The sequence below is a fragment of the Leopardus geoffroyi genome, chromosome C2 (assembly GCF_018350155.1).
Source record: "Leopardus geoffroyi isolate Oge1 chromosome C2, O.geoffroyi_Oge1_pat1.0, whole genome shotgun sequence".
NCBI classification, from domain to species: Eukaryota; Metazoa; Chordata; class Mammalia; order Carnivora; family Felidae; genus Leopardus; species Leopardus geoffroyi.
This window is the reverse complement of record NC_059333.1, coordinates 128,874,471-128,896,292: the sequence shown is the minus strand read 5'-3', so window position 1 is coordinate 128,896,292 and position 21,822 is coordinate 128,874,471. Positions and strand designations below refer to the sequence as shown.

Sequence of the window (21,822 nt, the reverse complement as noted above, 5' to 3'; positions counted from 1 at the left end):
ACTTACTTTACTGGGCTCCCATGACAACTCATTTTCTTGTTTCTGTTGTTGCTTTTTCCCATGAGAGTGGCTTTTTTTCAGTCCTCTTTTGCCATCTCTTCTTCCTTCACTAAAGTGTTAAATGTTGAGAGAGCATAGGACTCAGTCCTAAAACCTCTTTCCATCTAAACTCTCTCCAGAGGTAAGTTTATCCAATACCATGACTCTAAATATAGTCTATATGTTATACTCCTACATTAACATGTTCGATGAGACCTCTTCCCTGAGTTGCAGACTCTTATCTATCTACAAAGATAACCAACTGGCATCTCAAACACGGCCTACAACAAATTACAGATTCCCTTCGCCAAAGCAAAATTCTATTCCTTTTCAAGTTTTTTTTTTTCCATCTCAATATATAGTTTGGCCATACAACAAGATGCTCAAGCCCCAAACCAACTAGTCATCCTTGATTACTCTTTCATTCTCCACCCAACCTTCCAACATCCAAAAGATCTAGATGCTGTCTGTTACCTTCAAAACTTGTCTCTAATCTGCCGCTTCCAATCTCTCATACTACCCAAATTGGTCCCAAACCACTGTCCTTTATTTCCTAAACTATGCAACATTTCTTAATGAGTCTTATTACTTTCCCCCTTGCCTCCCTACAATTCAATCTTTACAAAAGACCTGGCATAGTATTTTTTAAATGGCAAATCAGATCATGTCACTGCCTTATTTAAAAAAAAAAAAAAAAAATGCCTGAATGAAAAATTCCATTTTATTTAGAAAATATGTGCCCCATGGCTTACAAGGCCTTGCTGTTATCTGTTCCTGTGTCTTTCAGACCTCATCTGGTACCCTCTTATCCCTAACTATATTACAGCCATGCTGGCCTGTGTCCTCATCTTCCAGCAGCAGCAGCTGGAAGATAAGCAGAAAAGGCCATGTCCAGAGGACAGTTTGTTCTGTTTTGAGGCCTCTGCAATTATGTCCCTTCAGCCTGGATCTTCTCATAGCTGGCCTGTCATTCAGATGTCAGCTCAAATGCCACCTGCTCACAGAAGCCTGGCTAAATATTACACCTAAAGTTTTTCTCTATGATACACCTATTTTTTTTTCCACAGCACTTACCAAAATCTTACTTATGTCCATTATCTGCTTTTCCCAACCAGAATGTAAGACTTAGAGGAGCCCCATCTGTCCTATTCCCTGCCTATCTTGAGAGCCAGACATACAATGGACACTCAATAAATATACATGTATTGAATGAATAACCTAATCCTCCTTGCTTCTACAAATAAAATTTTCTTACAATGGGAGTGTTATAAGAAAGGACAGACTGTAATAGAGCGCTAGGCCTTTGGAGCCAACTTATAAAACCGTATCAGTGCTTTGTTAATTTGCTTCTTCCCTATAAAAAGTACCTTTTCTGCAAAATCTCTTCAGTAATATTCACACCCTACAACAAAACAATTAGAAGACCAGCCATGGAAATCTTATAACTGCTCTTTTCATTGAAGTCAATGACTCCAAGTAGCTCAGCAAGAAAAATCTATTTAAACTCTTAAACCACCTACTAAAACAAAAACACATATATAACATAAAACAGCTTACAAACACAAAAAGATAAGGTTAAAGGCATCACACATCCCAGAAAACTGAGAGCACCTCCAAGAGCAACTGCTAACTTGGGATAGTAAGTCACATGTCAGCACTTTTTCTTTTAAACTGATCTTGTACATAATAGAACTGTGATTTCTAAACAATATATTTCTAAACAATAACCTGAACACAAAATAGAATGAAGTGAATGTTGGAAGGGATGCTAGAGTTGAACCATTCTATGTATATAATGCATATAAAGAACTAAATAAATATTTGTTGATTGAATGCCAAGATTACAGGTTGTGAACAAAATCATTTGTAACTTACAAACAGTTCAAAGAGCTTTTAAAAAACTGGGCATTCAGGGGGCTAAGTATTTCATAAAACCAAAGAACCACTGTTATTAAACAAATGGTACTCAGAAAAATCATACTCTTGGTCTGCTTTTGGAAGAGCATGTGCTGGGTGAGCTACTTTTCCAGATGTGCTGACTCATAAAACTTCTTTAAGAATGGCACAAGCCTCCAACTGCTACACATTCTCCCTAATAACCTGTAAGGATGGGAATAGAGGCAGGCACCTGCAGGCCTAGCTATTTAGGCAGCCCATTCAACTCTGCCTTAGGCCAACTACAACCAAGCATAAATACATACATACCCCTCATTTAATGGCTCTGGATAAAAGTTTCAATGTTGTAATACTTCCTTGTAATAATAACCCCAACATCTTATTAGACTTTGGAGGTTAAGTAGAGTCAGCTGTAACTGTTGTTAGGGCTTCAGAGCCTGATTACATGGATGTCTAGCTGGTTGCTACATGTTCAAAGACTTATCAAACACAACCAATTGTTCATTACGAACAATATGTTCAATACTGTTGTAATATAAAACAAATCCTTTAATTTTTCAAGTGTTTTAAGAAATAACTTTATACTTAAACCGGTCTTGAAGATTAGCACAAAATTTACCAGTTTACTTTCTTTTTTCTTCACTACCCAGAACAACTCAAGCACCCACTCTGTGCATAGCACTACCCTAGGTGCAATAAAAGGGATTTTAATCTTAGAAACATGATTTCACTTTCTGGAACTGTATTATCTCCTTTCTCAGAGAGTAAAATAAATAAAATCGCCATCATTTACTACTGACCTGCCCCAAATCTACTTCCAGCTCACAGAAACACTAATTCCTGCCAAACTGAAGATGTTTCAATGAACTCAGCTTCTACTTTCCCCAAAATAAGAAAGCAGAAATAATTTCCATTAAAAAATTAAAAAAAGAACAGTTTCCCACAAAAGGACAACTTCTATTTCTAAATTTTTTTCATTTTTTTCCCCGTAGCTTTCCCACAGTTTTCTTCCTCTAATATTGCCTTTTCCTGTACAAGGCAAACCAGACATCTTTTTATGCTGTTTTCCTTTTCCTAAGGAAAAAGTAATGTATCTTGAAGACAAACCATTCCCAAGACTAGTGATAAATATTAAAAAACAAAAAAACTTTAAAGGTGAATCACCTATATTACCTTGACGAAGTAAAAAAATAAAAAGCAGTTGGCACTAAGATAGCTATTTCAAATATCTGTGTTTAAACAATTTTTAAAACTGTTTATTTATTTTGTAAGAATGTACCCCTAGTCCAAAGTAACTATGTTTTAAAAAATTTGGGGCCAAAAAATTTACAAAAGGCTTTTCAGTTCAACCTAATAAAAATGATATCTAGAAAATATTCCACATTATTACGTCTGTCTTTAAAAGTTCAGATTCTAAAGCATTCCTAAGGCACGGTGTTCCGGAAGACATGTGCTTCTGCTGGTGTTGTATGATATACGAAGCATCTATGACTGGTTCCAAGTGAGCCCCGACAGGCACAGTGCTCCTGATGCTGTGGGACTGTGAGAAGCGAGTCAGACATAAGCCCCCAGGGCTGCATGGAACTCCGTGAGACACTGTACCAGCTGCTGGAACTTGGGCCTCTCCTCTGGGTCTAAGGCCCAGCAACAGGCCATCACAGCAAACCTGCAGAGTGACACAAATGGAAAATTGGGTTAATGATAATACAGTACTCCTAATCTTCTGGTCAATTTGATGCCAGTTATGTTTTTTGTCTAAAGGTGGGCATGGAAAAAATGATATTAAAAACCAATGAATATTACTATATGTTGGCAGTTCTAAAATGAAAAGAAACTAAAACAAGTTACCTGGATTTTATGTGTGGATTTCCATTCTTCATGATGTCATATCAAAATACATCAGCAAATACAGAGATTTCATATAAATACCTAAAACCCATGTTTTCTGAGAGAAAGAACTTGAAGGAAGTAGAAAGTTTATCTAAGCTCTAAGCACCCTACATCTACAGTGAAATCAGTGCAAAAGCTGCCACCTCACCTTGGTGTATAAAGCTTCGGGGGATTCAGGAACTGAGACCAGAGTCACGTGTGCACCCAATCACCCCTGAATAGCCTCCTGCCCCCCTCAATCCCATAATTTATATGGGAAGTTACATGATGAAAGCAGGAAACAGGAACTATCTCAGTCACTAGCCTGGAGCAGTTTCCTTACATATCAGTTGATGCCAATTGACAAGGTAAGATGACAGTGAGAAAGGCTTTTTATAACTAAGGCTGTATAAATAAAAGTCAGATACTCACTCTACATAGAATAACTGACACAGTATTCAGTACTGTCTTACTATGTACATTATTAGTCTCTCAGATTAGACTTACAAATAGAAGAACAATAAAATGTTCTAATGACAAATGTATTAAAGAGTGAATGAGTGGGGCGCCTGGGTGGCGCAGTCGGTTAAGCGTCCGACTTCAGCCAGGTCACGATCTCGCGGTCCGTGAGTTCGAGCCCCGCGTCGGGCTCTGGGCTGATGGCTCAGAGCCTGGAGCCTGTTTCCGATTCTGTGTCTCCCTCTCTCTCTGCCCCTCCCCCGTTCATGCTCTGTCTCTCTCTGTCCCAAAAATAAATAAACGTTTAAAAAAAAAAAAAAAAGAGTGAATGAGTCTGGTTTACTCTGTGATTCTCTATGAGTCTAATTCAAATCCAAAGAGTCATTCTTCTCTAAAGGAAAGTCTCTGTATGAATACGGACACTGGCTCTTCTTTTATCCCAGTATCATAAATGGAGTGAAACCCATGTCTTCAAATTCAGAAACACTTACAGCTCATCAGGACAGTTGATTGGCTGGGCTATTCGGTAGCCATCTTTCAAGTACGCAGCCATCTCAAAGGGATCAATGTCCACATACGGTGTCTGTCCCAGAGTCATGAGCTCCCACAGCGTCACTCCAAAGGCCCACTAAGGAGAGGAGGAGAAACACGATGAGGCAACATTTACAACATGGGCAGACTGCTGCTGCCCATGACCAGGGATGAACCGAAAATAGCACCCAATCTTAGAGGAAGCAAAACATCTACCAAAAGAAGTCTATGATAGCTACTTAGTTTCTCTGAGACAGAAAAGAGCATTTTGGGGCGCCTGGGTGGCTCAATTGGTTGAGCGTCCAACTTCAGCTCAGGTCATGATCTCACAGTTAGTGAATTTGAGCTCTGTGTCGGGTTCTGTGCTGACAGCTCGGAGCCTGGAGCCTGCTTCGGATTCTGTGTCTCCCTCTCTCTCTGCCCCTAGCCTGCTTACACTCTGTCTCTTTTTCTCTCTCAAAAATAAACATTAAAAAAGAAAGAAAGAAAAGAGCATTTTAATGAATGCACCCTTTAATGTGAATATCATTATTATATATTCTAAGGTAATTAGATCCCTTGGAATGAACTGTTTTTACTGTTGATTACAAGACTCACCACCCTAGGGGCGTCTGGGTGGCTCAGTCAGTTAAGCATCTGACTTCAGCTCAGGTCATGATCTTGCAGTTTGTGAGTTCAAGCCCCGCATCAGGCTCTGTGCTGACCACTCAGAACCTGGAGCCTGCTCTGGATTCTGTATCTTCCTCTCTCTCTACCCCTCCCCTGTTCACACTTTCTCTCTCTCTCTCAAAATAAGTAAACATAAAAAAAAAAAAAAAAAAAAAAAAGACCCACCACCCACCACCATTAATTATATCTAAGATTTTCCTAAAATGAAAAATCTGTTACATTATATAACTATAGCTAGTGTCCATAATTGAAAAGTGGAAAATGAATAAAACTTAAGCCTAACTGCAGGAAGGGCATTCTGAAGACGCGAAATATGTAAACTATTTAAATATAAGATGTCATGGATTTTTACTATATTCAAATAATTTAAATTAATAAATGAAAGTATCTTGAAAAAACATCTTTGGACCTCGCTTGAGTAAAAGATCAGATTTATTTAATATCAACATGTGAACTGTCAGTAAGAACAGAAATCATAAGCAGTGGCAACAGTGTTTATTCATGGTCCAAGCAGGACTCCCCATTTTGGCCCTGGCTCACAGGGATTGTGCAGCAGGCAGGCAACATGTCTACACAGAGTTACTGCCATGTGGTCAGAAAGGGCTCAGAGCAGGGACTCCCGCTGATCCACTGCCACTTGTGAACACTGAGGTCAGAACAGCTGAAGCTGGATGAAGAGGAAGGTATCTGTGTACCATGGTATCGTGTTTATGAGTCCCTTCTGTTCTAGACATTTTGAATCCTTTACCTTATCTAATTCTCACAAAAAACCTATGAGGAGCACTGGTAGCCCAATTTTACAGGTAAGAAAAACTGAGGCCAGAGAAATAACTGGCCCCAAAAACCAAATTTTTTTGAGTGAAGGAGAAAAAAAATTAAGAAAAACACACGAGTCAAAAATGAGTCTGTGTACAAAATCTGAGCATAGTGCATTAAATTTTAAGTAATTATTTTTCAATAACAAAATCGAGAAATACTCCCTAAAGTATACAGATTAAAAAAAAACCCTTATATTAGTGAACAATAGCTTTATTTCTTATTATAATCTATGCAAAAAAAAAAAAAAAAAAAACAGTGGAAAGATATCTTTTAGGATATTTAAAAAACTATCAATGGAGAATTCTATACCAAGCCAAAATATACTTCAAAAATGAAGGCAAAAATACAGAATTTTTTAGACAAATAGAAGCTGAGATGGAAATTAGGATCTACACAAAAAAATGAATAATACTAAAAACATGAGTAACAACTAGATTTTTTTTATTTTAAAGTTTCTTCAATAGATTGTTTAAAGCAAAAACAGTAACAGTGTATTGTGGGGCTTATAATGTATGTAGTAGTAAAATGTATGTCCACAGTAGCATAAAGGATGGAAGGAGATACTAAGTGGAAATATTATAAATGCTTCTATTAAACATGAGTGGTAGAATATTATTTGAAAGTCGAAGGTGTACACTGTAAACTCCAGGAGAGGGTTCTCAACCTCAGCACTATGTATATTGTGGGCTGCATAATTCTTTGCTGTGAGAGGCTATCCTGTATCTTGTGGGATCCTTAGCAATATCCTTGGCCTCTACCCACTAGATGCCCCAAGTGTGGTAACTGAAATTACCTCCAGATCTTACTCAATATCCCCTGGTGGGGAGGGTAAAAATGCCCCCAGCTGGAGGTGAAAACCACTAAGCTAGACTAATCAAAGAAAAGAAAGGACACACACTACTGATACCAGGAATGAAAGAGCATCATTACATCAAAAAATATGAACTCAACTTTATGACAATAAATTCAATTAACTTAGATGAAATGAGCAAATTCCTCAAAAGATGTCAATTATCAAAGTAGACCTAAGAATAAACAGAAAATGTATGTAGCTTATATCTATTACAGAAATTGAATGCATAGTTAAAAATGTTTCCACAAAGAAAACTGCATCCAGTTTCACTGGGTGAATTCTACCAAATTTGAAAGACAAAAAGACAAACCTTTATTAGTTTCCTAGGCCTGCCATAATGAAGCACCACAAACTGGGTGGCTTACACAACAGTATGTATTATCTCACAGTTCTAGAGTCTAGAAGCTTATTCTCAGCTTCTGGTGGCAGTCAGAAATCCTTGGTGTTCCTAGGCTTATAGCCGTGGCAACTCACTCTGCCTGTTTTCACTGACATTCTCCCTTCCCATGTCTGTGTCTCTTCTTATAAGGACACTAGTCATACTGGATTAAAGTACACCCTAATTGAGTATGACCTCATCTTAACACTATGTCTGCAATGACCCTATTTCCAATTAATGTCACATTCTAAGGTACTGTGGTTTAGGACCTCAACCTAGTTTTTAGGGGGGCACAATTCAACCTATAACACAATCCCATACAAATTCTTCTCAGAAAATGGAGGAAGTGAATATTTCCCAACTCATTTTGAGGCTAGCATACCCTTAAATACCAAAACCAAAGAGTTAATAAGCCTTTGGAACTCAGTATCCTTTTCATTAACAGATCATTAGGGTGGAGCAATGCCCATCCCTGAGGTGTAGGTTTTTGAAGGGGGATGGAGTGCAGGGGAGAGTGGAGAGAAAGGGACGACAGGTGGATAGAGTGCAGGGGAGAGTGGAGAGAAAGGGAGGACAGGTGGGGAGGGATGTATAATTTTAAAATCTCCATAGAGACAGCCTACTGGAATTTTCCTTAAAACTGCTGGTTTAAAAATGGAAAAATGATTTCAAATTAATAAAATTTAAAGGAAGGTGCCTGCATACATCTAGGTATTTATCTATCTTAAAGGCTCACTCTAGGTGAACTTTTAATAATGATAATAATTAGTAGTACATAATTTTAAAAATCATGTCCAATTTCCATATGGAAGGCAGTTCACCACCCTGATGCAATAGAGCCCAAAGAAATAAAACTGGTTGGGTGTTCTCACCCTTTCTTCATGAGATGAGATGGGCCTGTTCTTACTCACTGGATTGTGGCAGCAGCTGTGGGAAAGGAATAATCCAAACTAGATTTTGGAGGAATAAACAATGGGAATTAGTAACAAGTGGATACTGCCATTTTGTACACAAGGAATAACCCCACCCACTGACAATGGAGGTACATTCTATCAATTTCTGACTGTAAGGGACTTTCACAGTAATGCTGCTGGTATCTGAGATCTGGACATACACGGGTTATGAAAATAGTATAATGTGCATAAGCTGACTTTAAAAAAATTACTTCTTTCGCATTGTTCTGTTCACATTATTTTCACTAAGCTTCCACCTAAGGTTCTCATATTACATATTGCAACACTAATAAACACCAAAAAAAAAAAAAAAAAAAAAAAAAGAACAATAAAGCCAAAGGGTACACTGCAGTTTCATTTCCTTAAAAGCCAACAAAAGTGATTAATTACATGTTGGCTCACCAACCTTTAAAAAAAAAAAAAAATCAAGACCAAACAGCACAAGGATGATTTGTGGAAAAATTGCTCTCTAAAGTCTTCCGATAACTAAGCCATTTAAAATTTAGACAGACTTATTCTATAATTTCCTTTTGTTTGACGTCGTTGGAAAGGGGGCAATAAGAAGGTCAAGCTGTTTTTTCCAGAGTTTTATGAAAGGCTGTTGCTATATCCGTTTAAAGAACATTTAGAGAATAACAAGTGTTCTTTTATTCGTCATATTCTCTTCCCCCAACTTGTGTTATTTTATAGCTTAATATATAGGACATGAAACTTTTTTTTCACTAACAACATATACTGATGTGAGCTAAGGTATACAAATAAGATTCTTTTTTTTTTTTTTTTTTTTTTTGCTTTTTAAATGTAATATTAACTAATGCTGGGTCTATTCAGAGATTTCCATTCTGTTACTTCAGGAATTTATAAGGCAAGGCTGACCTCAGTATACTATATACTGCTGAGAAAAGAATTTTGTCCATTTTTAAAGGGTCTCAATAAAAGCAGGACAATCAGGTATTTTATGGCTGGCCTTTCTGTTAGTACTAGAAACCTAACAACCCCTTCTCACGTATGAAAATGGATTCAGATGACCAAAGTGCAATTAATTTAATCTGGGTCAAGTGTTTTCCAAGCTTGACTAATGAGAAGAATCATCTAGGGTGTCTGTGACAAGTACACATTCCCCAGTCCTATCCTAATCATTTTGAAGCCCGGAACTCACTCTTTCTCTCCATCCATTCATTTATTCATTTTAGAGAGAGAGAGAACAAGAACAGGGGAGAAGGGCAGAGGGGGCAGAAAGAGAGAATCTTAAGCAAGATCCATGCTCAGTGCAGAGCCCCACATGGGGCTCAATCCCACAGTCATGACTTAAGCCAAAACCAAGAGTCAGACACTCAATGACTGAGCCACCCAGGCACCCTGGAACTCAGTATTATAAACAAGAGTCCTTGTTCAGTCTTAAGATCCAGCAAATTTAGGAATTAATTTTAAATGTGTTAGCAAATGGTGGTCAGGTAACAAAGATAGTTTTTATTTTTATTTTTATTTTTATTGTAGTTTGGCTGACACTGAATAAACTGCACACGAAGTGCTCGATTTGGTAAGCTGATACATGTATATATTCCTGCAACCATTGCCACAATCAAGATAATGAACATATCCATCACCTCCAAAAGATTCTTTCTATTCTAATCCTTTCCCCCTGCCCCTCCCCACCACTACCCCTACCATCCCCAAGTAATCATTAACTGCTTTCTGTCACTGGTTTGCATTTTCTAGAATTTTCTATAAATGGAATCATTCAAAGAGTACACTTTTTTGCCTAGCTTCTTTCACTTAGAGTAATGATTCTGGCACTCATCTAGGACACAGCATGTACTGACAGTTCATCCCTTTCATTGTTGAATAGTAGTCCATTATATGAATACAGCAGCTTGTTCATCCATTTACCTGTTGATGGACATTTGGATTATTTTCTGGTTTAGTTACTGAAAGCTGTTATAAACATCTGTGTACAAGTACTGGCAAGGATACTTGCTTTCATCTATCTAGGGGCAAAATGACTGCATATGGTAGATACGTTTAACTTTTTAAGAAACTGCAAACTGTTCTCCAAAGCGAACGTACCATTATGTATTAGATTCCCACCAGTAGCGTAAGAACACTACAGTTCTTCATGTTCTTGTAAACACTTGTCTTTTCAATTTTAGTCATACAAATGGGTGTGTAATGCTATCTCGCTGTGGTTTTTTTTTTTTTTTTAATTTTTTTAACGTTTTATTTTATTTTTGAGACAGAGAGAGACAGAGCATGAACGGGGGAGGGGCAGAGAGAGAGGGAGACACAGAATCAGAAGCAGGCTCCAGGCTCTGAGCCATCAGCCCAGAGCCTGACGCGGGGCTCGAACTCACGGACCGCGAGATTGTGACCTGGCTGAAGTCGGACGCTCAACCGACTGAGCCACCCAGGCGCCCCTCTCGCTGTGGTTTTAACTTGCATTCTCCTAGTAACTAATTAACTTGATATTTTCATGTGCTTATTTGCCATATATCTTCATTGGTAAAGTGTCTCTTCAATTATTTTGCCTGTTTTTGTTACTGAGGGTTTTTTTTTTATGTTAATTTTTGAGAGAGAGACAGACAGAACGTGAGCAGGGGAGGGGCAGAGAGAGAGGGAGACACAGAATCCTAAGCAGGTTCTAGGCTCTGAGCTGTCAGCACATGGCCTGACATGGGGCTCGAACTCACGAACCACGAAATCATGACTTGAGCTGAAGTCAGATGCCTGACTGAGCCACCCAGGTGCCCGTTACTGAGTTTTAAGAGTTCTTTATATATTCTGCATGTATTTCCTGTATCAGACATATGATTTGCAAATATTTTCTGAGTGTGACTTGCCTTTTCATTCTCCTAATACTTAGTGCCAGCATTACCTGGTCTTGATTACTGTAATTTGAAATCAGACTTCTAACTTTTTTTTTTCCAAAGCTCTTTTGGCTACTCTAGGTCCTCCACATTTCCATATCAATTTTAGAATCAATCTGTCAATTTCTACCAAAAAAATTAAAAGCCTGCAAAATTTTTGTTTGGGACTATGTTGAATCTATAGATAACTTGGAGAAAACATCTTAATATTGAGTCTTCTGATCAATAAACAAGGTATAACTCTCTGTTTATATAGGTCTTTAATTTCTATTAACAACGTTTTATAGTTTTCAATGTGTAGATATTTCATATTTTAGTTACATGTATTCCTAAGAATTTCATGTTTTTTAATGTTTATATGTTTATTAAAAATCTAGGTAGAGAAAACAATATGGAGGTTCCTCAAAAAAATTAAAAATAGATCTGGATACAATCCAGTAACTCCACTTCTAGGTACAGCCAAAGGAAATGAAAACAGTATTTTCAACAGATAAATGCACCCCCATGTTTACTGTAGCATTATTCACAATAGCCAAGATATGGAAACAACCTAAATGCCCATCAACAGATGAATGCATAACAAAGAGGTGGTATATATACAATGGAATATTAGCCATAAGAAAGGATACCCCGCCATTTATAACAGTATGGATGGACTTTGAATATATTATGCTAAGTGTGATAAGTCAGAGAAAGGTAAGTTATATACACTATCACTTATGTGTGGAATCCAAAAAAAGGCAAACTCATAAAAAATATAGAGTAAAATGGTGGTTACCAGGGGATGACGGGTGAGAGGATAAAACTGACGTTGTTTAAGGATACAAACTTGCAATGAGTGGTAAATAAGCCATAGTAATCTAATGCATAGTATAACAAGTATAGACTATAATACTGTAATTATATGATAAATATCACTGTAACAGCAATATTACAATATATAAATGTATCAAAGTCACATGTTATAACCTTACATTTACAATGTTATGTCAAATATATGCAATAAAATAAGAATGACCAAAACAACTTTTAATTCTGATTTTTCATTATTTGTATATAGAAATACAACTGATTTTTACACATTGATCTTGTATCCTAACATTTTTTAAACTTGATTATTAGTTCTAGTAACTATTTCGTATATCACACTGGATTTTCTTCATAGATGATCATGTTGTCCACAAATAATCACTTTTTCCTATCCAATCTTTCCTTGTGTTTTATTTCCTTTTCTTGCCTTAGTGCACTGGCTAGAACCTCAAGTACAACACTGAAGAGAAGTGGAGAGTAGGCATCCTTGTCTTGTTCCTGTTATTAGCTAAAAACAATTCAGTCTTTCAGCATTAAGTATTATGTTAGTTATAGGTGTTTTTGTTTTGGTAGATGTCCTTTATCAGATTGAGGAAGTTCTCTTCTATTCCTAGACTGTTGAGAATTTTTATTAAGAATGAATTGAGGATTTTTTCCCCTAATACTTCTTCTGCATCTATTGAGATGATCATATAGTTTTTCTTTTTTAGTATATTAATACAGTAAATTGCACTGCTTGATTTTCAAACGGTAAACAAACTTGTATACTCAGGCTAAAGCCAATGTGGTCATAAAGTGATTTTTTAAATATATTTTGGATTCTACTTGCTAAATAAACTTTTGTTTAGAATTTTAACACCTATGATCATGAGAAATAATAATCTAGTATCTTTTCTTCTGATCTTTGGTGATGTTTCAAAGTAGTGCTGACCCCGTAGAATGAATTAGAAAGTATCCTCTCCTCAATTTTCTTGAAGAGAATGTATAGAATTTGTATTATTCTTTCTTAAATGTCTGGAACACCAGTGCCCTAGAGTTCACTCTGGACCCAGAGTCTTCTCTTTTAGGCAGGTTTTTAACTAAACAATTTCTTTATAGGGCTACTCAGGTCATCTACTTTTTGAGTGAGCTCTGAAAGTTATTTTCCAAAGTATTTGTCCACTTCACCTAAGTGTGTGAATTTACTGGGAAAAAGTTGTTCATAATATTCTTACTACTTAATACTTGCAAAGAACCTGTAATGCTGTCACCTTCCTCATTCATTATATTGTTAATGGGCAACTTATTTCTTTTTTCTTGATTAGTCTGGTGAGAGATTTATCATAAACGGTATTCTCACAATTTCACAGTGAAAATCAATTTCACTAATTTTCTCTATTATTTTTCTATTTCATATTTCACTGACTTCTGTCTATAATATTATCTTTTATCATCTACCTACTTGGGGTTTAAGTTGCTCTATTTCTAGTTTGTTAAGGTGAAAACTAAGATCACTAATTTGAGACTTTTCTTATCTAATATTGATGTTTAGTAGTGTATAGATTCCTCCTTGAGTAGCATCCCTCAAACTCTGAAATATATTTTTTCATTCAATTCTAAATATTTCATAATTCCCTTCTTTTAATAGTTTATTTGAGAGAGAACACACACACATATGCGAGTCAGGAAGGGGTAGAGAGGGAGAGAGAAAATCCCAATCAGGCTCTGGGCTGTCAGTGCAGAGCCCGACATGGGGCTTAATCTCAGAAACTGAGCCAAAATAAAGAGTCGGACACTTAACTGACTGAGTCACCTAAGTGCCCCAAAATTTCTCTTTTGATTTCTTCTCTGACACATGGGTTATTTGGAATGTATTATTTAGTTTCTATATGTTTGGGAATTTTCTAGATTCCTATTTTTGATTTCTAATTCAATTCCAATGTGTTCACAAAACTCTACTTTGCATGAAATGAATCTTTTTATATTTATTGATTTCTTTTATGGGCTGGAATATGGTCTATCTCAGCAAATATTCGATGTACACTTGAAAAGAATATGGATTCTGCTGTTGTTGGGTGGAGTGTTTTGTAGTTGTCAATGAGATCCAGGTTGGTGGACACTGTCATTCAAATCTATATCCTTACCAATTTTCTATTTTATCAATGATAGAGGAACACTGAAATGTGTTCAATTATGTTTTAAAGAGAGTCAAATAATAAGAAAAAATTTACATATTTATGCATATAGTTACCATTTCTGGTGCTCTCCGGTTCCTTTGTAAATTTTTTTTTAACGTTTATTTATTCTTGAGAGACAGAGAGAGAGAGAGTGAGCAGGGGAGGGGCAGAGAGAGAGGGAGACACAGAATCTGAAGCAGGCTCCAGGATCTGAGCTGTCAGCACAGAGCCAGACACAGGGCTTGAACTCACAAACCACAAGATCATGACCTGAGCCAAAGTCAGATGCTTAACTGACTGAGCCACCCAGGCGCCCCTCTGTCTCTGATTCCTTTGTATAAATCCATATTTCCATCTGGTATCACTGGTTCCTAAAGGGCTTCTTTTAATATTTTTTGTAGTGTGGGTTTGCTCATGACAATTATTTCAGCTTTGGTATTTCTAAAAAGTCCTTATTTCTCCTTCATTTTTGAAAGATATGTTCACTGGGTATAGAATTCTATATTCATAGGATTTTTTTCTTACAGTACTTTAAAAACATTAACTGTCTTCTCCCTTGCATTGCTTTCAGTAAGAAATTTGTTGCCATCCTTTACTTATTTCCTTTGTATATTAATGTTTTTCTTCTGGCTGCTTTTAAGACTTTCTCTTTGCTACTAGTTCTGAGAAATTTGATTATAATGTACTGTGGTTTCATTTCTTCTTGCTTCTTGGGTTTGGGGTTTGCTCAGTTCTTAGATCTGTGGGTTTACAGTTTTCACCAAATTTGGAAACATTTGTCTTTACTTCTCATTCTTTCTGTCCCTCTCCTTCACTCTGTGGACACCAATTACACATATATTCAGCAACCTGAAGCTGTCCCACAGCTCAATGAGAGATCTTTCTTCAAGAACTTCCTGTATCTTCTCTCTCCTTCTACTTCTCACTTTACTCCCATCTCAGAAGAAAGGTATTCCTCCTCCCATGCCAAGACTACACCTTCACCTGGCCTCCTGAGCCCATTTCACCTATCATCTCTTGGACTGCCCCTCCAAAAACCACACATCAATCTCTTTATTTCCATGTTTCCCTGGCCTAAAAACCAAACCAAACAAACGCAATAAAAAACAAAACAAAGAAGTAACAAAGCCTCTGTTAATTCTGCCATCCCATCAAGCTAAGATCACTTCATTCCTCTTAACAGCTGTACTTCTTCCAAGTGTAATCTACTTATTGCCCCCCCTTCTCATCTCCCACAGACCCCACAACAATCACATATATCTTTAATGATTTACTAAACCCACTCGTTCAAATGTCCTCAATGATTTCCTAATCCTCTCTGACCACTGCAGGTATGTTTATAGACTAAAGTCTCCTTGAAACTATTTCCTTCCTTGGCTTCTGTGATGCAACATTCAATTTAATTCTTTATTCATCTTTCTTTTTTCACTAACTGATACTACATATTCCCTATATTCTTCCCTTGGTTTTCTTTTCTCTCTATTCACTACCTCTGGGATCAAATGCTCCTGTTCATTCAATCCTCACTTTAATGAAGCTTATGTCCAATTTCTAATATCTTGCTTCTTTGTTGTTCTAGAACTCCAGACCCACATTTGATCCATTAGTATCTTGAACTCAACATGCCCCACATATCAAATCAATCATGTTTTCCCCCAAACCAGATATTCTACCTGTTGTCTTCAATTGTGTTATATCTTCACACTGACTTAAGATTTACCTCAACAGCAGAACTAAAGAATAGTACAAAGATTTCACTGAAGTTTTTGGAAATATGGGCCTCAAGTAGAAAGGCAGAATAAACATCTATGCAATAGACCTAATGGTTAAGAAGGAAGCCTCAGTGACAAAAGTCAATTAGTAAATTTACTCATAAATAACAACTGTAGTCAAAGCAGATGGAATCTCTGAAGTAAGGTCTGTGGGAGTGAGACAAGAAGAAATGTGAGATTCAGCATGGAAATAGAGAGGATAAGAGGTCAGTGTGAGCCATTCAGGATTCTTTTACACATTCAAGTACACAGCTCTCTTAAGGATAAGATTAACACAGTTGGCTGTGAATGTTCTTAAAATAAATGACCCAAAAAGGCATATCTATATACATCAACTTCAATTCTGTAACTATGGAACATCTGCTAAAGGAAAGTAAGTAAAGCAGAGTTTCTACTACCCATTCTGGAAAGAATGACTTATGCATAAAAATATAATGCAGCATGTGGTAGGTGCCGTTAGACAGGTACAAGACTTTCTGGATATCCAAAGAAGACCAAATTAAAGAGCATAAAAGTACCTTGTGTATTTGGACTCAGCAGGAATTCAAGATTGGATGAAATGCGGACTATAAGGAAATGTACAACGGAAAATATAAAGCTAAAAATGGAAGATGAGGTAAGAAACAGAAGGCTCTGAAAACTAGGGGAAGGATCATGGATTTTTCTTTACCAACTCCCTGTGATCAAGAGTTCACTTTGAAGATCAAAATATCATGGAGGAATATTCCTAGCAGTGAAAGAAAGCTAGTGTTCACTTAACTTACTAACATTAATTGATTTTCACAAGTTTTCAAAACTGATATCCACTGTCCACAAGGTACAGGTGTTATTATTATATACTCCTTCCTAAATATCCAATTTTTAAAGCTTTTATTATTCTATGAATTTTAGTTTTCAGACACATAGTTTCTAGGTCTTTTTCAATAACTGATACATATGTACAGGAGTAAATTACTTTAAAAAAACTTAAATATTTAAAATTTAAGATATAACTAACAAATTTATACAAGTCACCCTTAAAATGGAACTTTCAACAATTCTTCAAGGTTAACGGTCTACCTAAAAATCTTGACACTCTTCCAGATTTATCATTGTGGCAAGTATTTTTTTTATCCCAGCTAAACAAACCCAGATACACAATGACTGTATACAAAATGCACTGACTGCATCAAATATCAAATTTAGTACATGCTGCTAACTCAACTTCAAAAACTGGCAATCTTTAGGCACACAGTGTCATACATGATTGAAAAGACATGACTTCTACTATGAAACTGCCCTAGGATCTGTGATTAAGAAAGACAGCAGAGCCAATATTGGATGCCTATCAGGCCATTACACATATCTGCTATTTATGACACTTTACAGTACCAGCTGCTTAGACACTGCCCCATCAAAACACAGGCTATTTGAAGGGAATGTTAAATACAATGATAAGGACAAGGAAGGGAAAGGAAAGGGAAAGGGATGTTCATGAAACCTCCTGAAAAAAAATAGCTATTCTTAGGGAAAGCCTAATACAGAAAATGTATCAAGGGCAATACTTGATCACAAGACAGCAACCAGTCACCTCTGAAAATAATAACTGTTCCTAAAGTAAATCCATTTATTCCTCTTTCCCAGGAAATACTACTAGGACTATTAAAATAATACTATTAAATACAACTAAGCAATATTTCAATATTAATAATATTAAGCTTTAAATCTTTATTTCCTAATGTCTGAATGATCCTTTCACCTCTCCAGTTTTTTCTTAATATCTTTATATCAATTCCTCTTTTTAAAAAAAAATTTTTTTAATGTTTATTTATTTTTGAGACAGAGAGAGACAGAGCATGAATGGGGGAGGGGCAGAAGGGAGAGGGAGACACAGAATCGGAAGCAGGCTCCAGGCTCTGAGCCATCAGCCCAGAGCCTGATGCGGGGCTTGAACTCACAAACCGTGAGATCGTGACCTGAGCTGAAGTCGGACGCTCAACCGACTGAGCCACCCAGGCGCCCCTATCAATTCCTCTTAATGCTAATTTTTATTTAGTTATATTTATTGAAGTATAGTTGACACAAAATATCAAATTAGTTTCAGGTGTACAACATAGTGATTTGACAAGTCTATACGTCATGCTACGTTCAAGTGTTAGCTACAATCTGTCACCATACAATGCAACTCTATTCCTCTTAAAATGTGAATTTTATGTTTAAATCATGAGTCTAAGATTGTTGATGTGTAAAATCTGCAACTATAATGGAAATGAATAAATACTGGGAATCTACACGTTATTCTAAAATTAGTAAGAAACAATATAAAATAGGAAGTTTTCCATACTTTTAAAAACATTAGGTATTCTCCCAGTGAAGAAATAGGCAAAAGACATGAATAGACACTTCTCCAAAGAAGACATCCAGATGGCCAACCAACACATGAAAAAATGCTCAACATCACTCATCATCAGGGAAATACAAATCAAAACCACAATGAGATACCACCTCACACCTGTCAGAATGGCTAACCTTAACCACTCAGGAAACAACAGATGTTGGCGAGGATGCAGAGAAAGAGGATCTCTTTTTCACTGCTGGTGGGAATGCAAACTGGTGCAGCCACTCTGGAAAGCAGTATGGAGGTTCCTCAAAAAATTAAAAATAGAACTGCCCTATGACCCAGCAATTGCATTACTAGGTATTTATCCAAGGGATACAGGTGTGCTGTTTCAAAGGGACACATGCACCCCCATGTTTATAGCAGCACTATCAACATTAGCCAAAGTATGGAAAGAGCCCAAATGTCCATTGATGAATGAATGGATAAAGAAGATGTGGTATATATATAAGTATATATGTGTATATATATATGGTATATATATAAATATATATGTGTAAATATATATACAATGGAGTATTACTCAGCAATCAAAAAGAATGAAATCTTGCCATTTGCAACTACGTGCATGGAACTAGGGGATATAATGCTAAGTGAAATTAATCAGAAAAAGACAAATATCATATGACTCCATTCATATGAGGAATTTAAGAGACAAAACAGATGAACATAAGGGAAGAGAAGCAAAAAAAAAAAAAAAACAGGGAGGGGACAAAACATAAGAGACTCTTAAATATAGAGAACCATCAGAGGGCTGCTGGAGGGGTTGTGGGAGGGGGGATGGGCTAAACGGGAAAGGGGCATTAAGGAAACTACTCCTGAAATCATTGTTGCACTATATGCTAACCTGGATATAAATTTAAAAAATAAATTATAAAACTTTCAAATAAATAAAACAAAAACAAAAAACGTAGAAGCTATAGTTCTCAAACCCCTCCTCCCCCAAATGCTACATATTCTCTGAAAACCATACCTTTCTCTTTGATACCACAGTAGTTCAGAAGACCACTCTTCATGAGTGTATTACCAATGTGAATTTCTTCTGCTCAAGGCATGGGCAATGACTTTCCATGACACTGGGCAAATGAGCAGTAAGAAGCACTCTGCTATATAGTTATCTAGATACCTAGATCTAGATAACTAAATTTCCCTCCTTCTTCTAGGTCATCTTTAATGTTCACAAAATAAATATTGTAAAGGCACAAGAAACACATTTTAATTTACTCTGTACCCTAAAACTGTTCAAATACCTTAAAGAGTCTCATTACAGTAAGTCATACTGATAAGATTAGCATGGAAATCATTTCCTTGACTTGTTTTTGCCAAGAAAATGTTTTTTAAAAACAATGTAATACTATAAACACAAAAAAGTACTAAGAAAGAAACTCTTAATTGTGCATTCCTGATTGCATTTAGTCTCTTAATAGGAGGTAGTCTCTTAATAGCAGAATTATGTTAGCTACTATAATTACCTAAATAATTGAAAGAAGATATAAATCAAGAAATCTATTTTCAAATAAAGGAAAAGAAAGTCACACAAAAAAATCCATGGTGGTATCTATATCTGATGAAAACAGAATAAAAACAATATCCAGAAATTCTTAAGAATGCCTAAGATGATGTCATATCTTGGAATAATAAAACAGATTTATAACCAGTCAAATCTAGTTGTGCATATTTCCTAAGTTCAACAGTTAAAAGCTGATATTAACATTATAAGAATATTGACATACTGAAATATTGAATCTTTTCAGTAAAAATTATGGAAACACAATCAAGAGATGCAATGTATTATTTTTAAGATAGAAAACATTAATGTATTTCCAAATAAATCACATAGAATTTTCAACTATAAAAAAAAAAAGCAAAAATGTTAAGGCTCTTTTAAAGGACAGAGAAAATGCCCCCTCCAAGGCAGTTATATCATTTGTTAGGTGCTACATTTACACCTGAAATGTGTATTTTACATGTGTAGGACTCTGTTGGGAGTGGAGTTACATTACTTATCTTGCATATGACTACACACAAAGCTTTTCAGCCCCAAACCAGTATTTCAAATGGAGCTTTTGAACCCCCAACTCCATCCATAATGGAAAAGTGGGAACAGAGAACAATGATTATGCATAAAGATTTTCAATACAAGTGTTAACAAGCAATCTTTAACATTTGTGTTTTAATGTAAGAATTCAAAAAGTATTTAATCCCACAAAACTGAATACACTAATAGTGAGTGTGACATCACAGTCATAGGACACAGAAAAGTGTTCCTATTCCTTTTAATCTTAACTATCCAAGACAAAAGATATTTAAAGGGAAAATATATACACACACATATATTTTAAAAGAAATGAATTTCTAAGAATCTAAAGAAGAAAAATCTGAACGTTTTAGGAGCTAACCATATTAAATGTAAATCCATGGGTTTTCTCACTATCACATTCTAAGTACAGCCAGAAGAATTTGGGTCACACAGAGATTTCAAATAAGTTTATGCCAAGATACACTAAAAGTAATTATGATTTTAAAGTAAGTCTGCTGTTAAGTTGCTCACCATTAAGTTCGTGGAGATTTTTTAAAAATAAAGCTGTCAAGTGATCAAGCAGCAAGCAACAAGGTATCTAGTACAACTACATTCTGATAGAAGACAGATTCTTACATAAAATATATGAACTCTCGCAAAATTTATAAAATACCATAACCATAAAAGTAACTAATTCTAAATATAATTTTGAAATGTTTGCTCAAGTAAACCATGTATCCTCAACTTGGGACATGACCAGCTAATACAGGACAGTGTACTCAGCTGAAGAGATGTAGATCACATTGCTCAGGGATGTATTATTTTTTTTTTAATGTTTATTTTTGAAGGTAAGAGACACAAAGCGGGAGCAGAGATGGGGCAAAGAAAGAGGGAGACACAGAATCCAAGCGGGCTGCAGACTCTGAGTGGTCCACACAGAGCCCGACACGGGGCTTGAACCCATGAACCATGAGATCATGACCTGAGCCAAAGTCGGATGCTTAACCGACTGAGCCACCCAGGCACCCCACCTAGGGATGTATTATTAACTATAGTTTCATTGGTTGAAAGTATATTATCTAATTTAACTTTCACTCAGGAGTTCCTGTGAAATATTTAATCATAAATGTTATAAAAAATAATTCCATTACTTCTCAAACTTAGAGTGGAATAACCTACGCAGCTAAATACATTAAATTAAGCAGTGCATTTTCTAGGGGCTTCCACTGTAAGAGCAAACAGCACTACTGGCCATCTTGTATATTCCCTTGAAATAGAAACTATCACTACTCCTTTTACTGAGAGATTAATCAAACAATTCCCAATCTCTTGAAGTTACATGGCATACTTGTTATT

General features: G+C 36.2%; 1 protein-coding gene across 2 annotated transcripts in view; it reads right to left on the bottom strand.

Moving 5' to 3' along the window:
• Positions 1–1,474: 1,474 nt before the first annotated feature.
• RYK (receptor like tyrosine kinase) overlaps positions 1,475–21,822 on the bottom strand; it is a 101,465-nt gene continuing 81,117 nt past the window's right edge. For both annotated transcript variants that reach the window (XM_045503589.1, XM_045503590.1), the window contains exons 14-15: positions 4,755–4,891; positions 1,475–3,601 (exon numbers count right to left, since the gene is read on the bottom strand). In XM_045503589.1, coding sequence (XP_045359545.1) covers positions 3,490–3,601; positions 4,755–4,891 — 249 coding nt within the window. In that variant the 3' untranslated portion in view covers positions 1,475–3,489. The remainder of the gene's footprint in view (positions 3,602–4,754; positions 4,892–21,822) is intronic.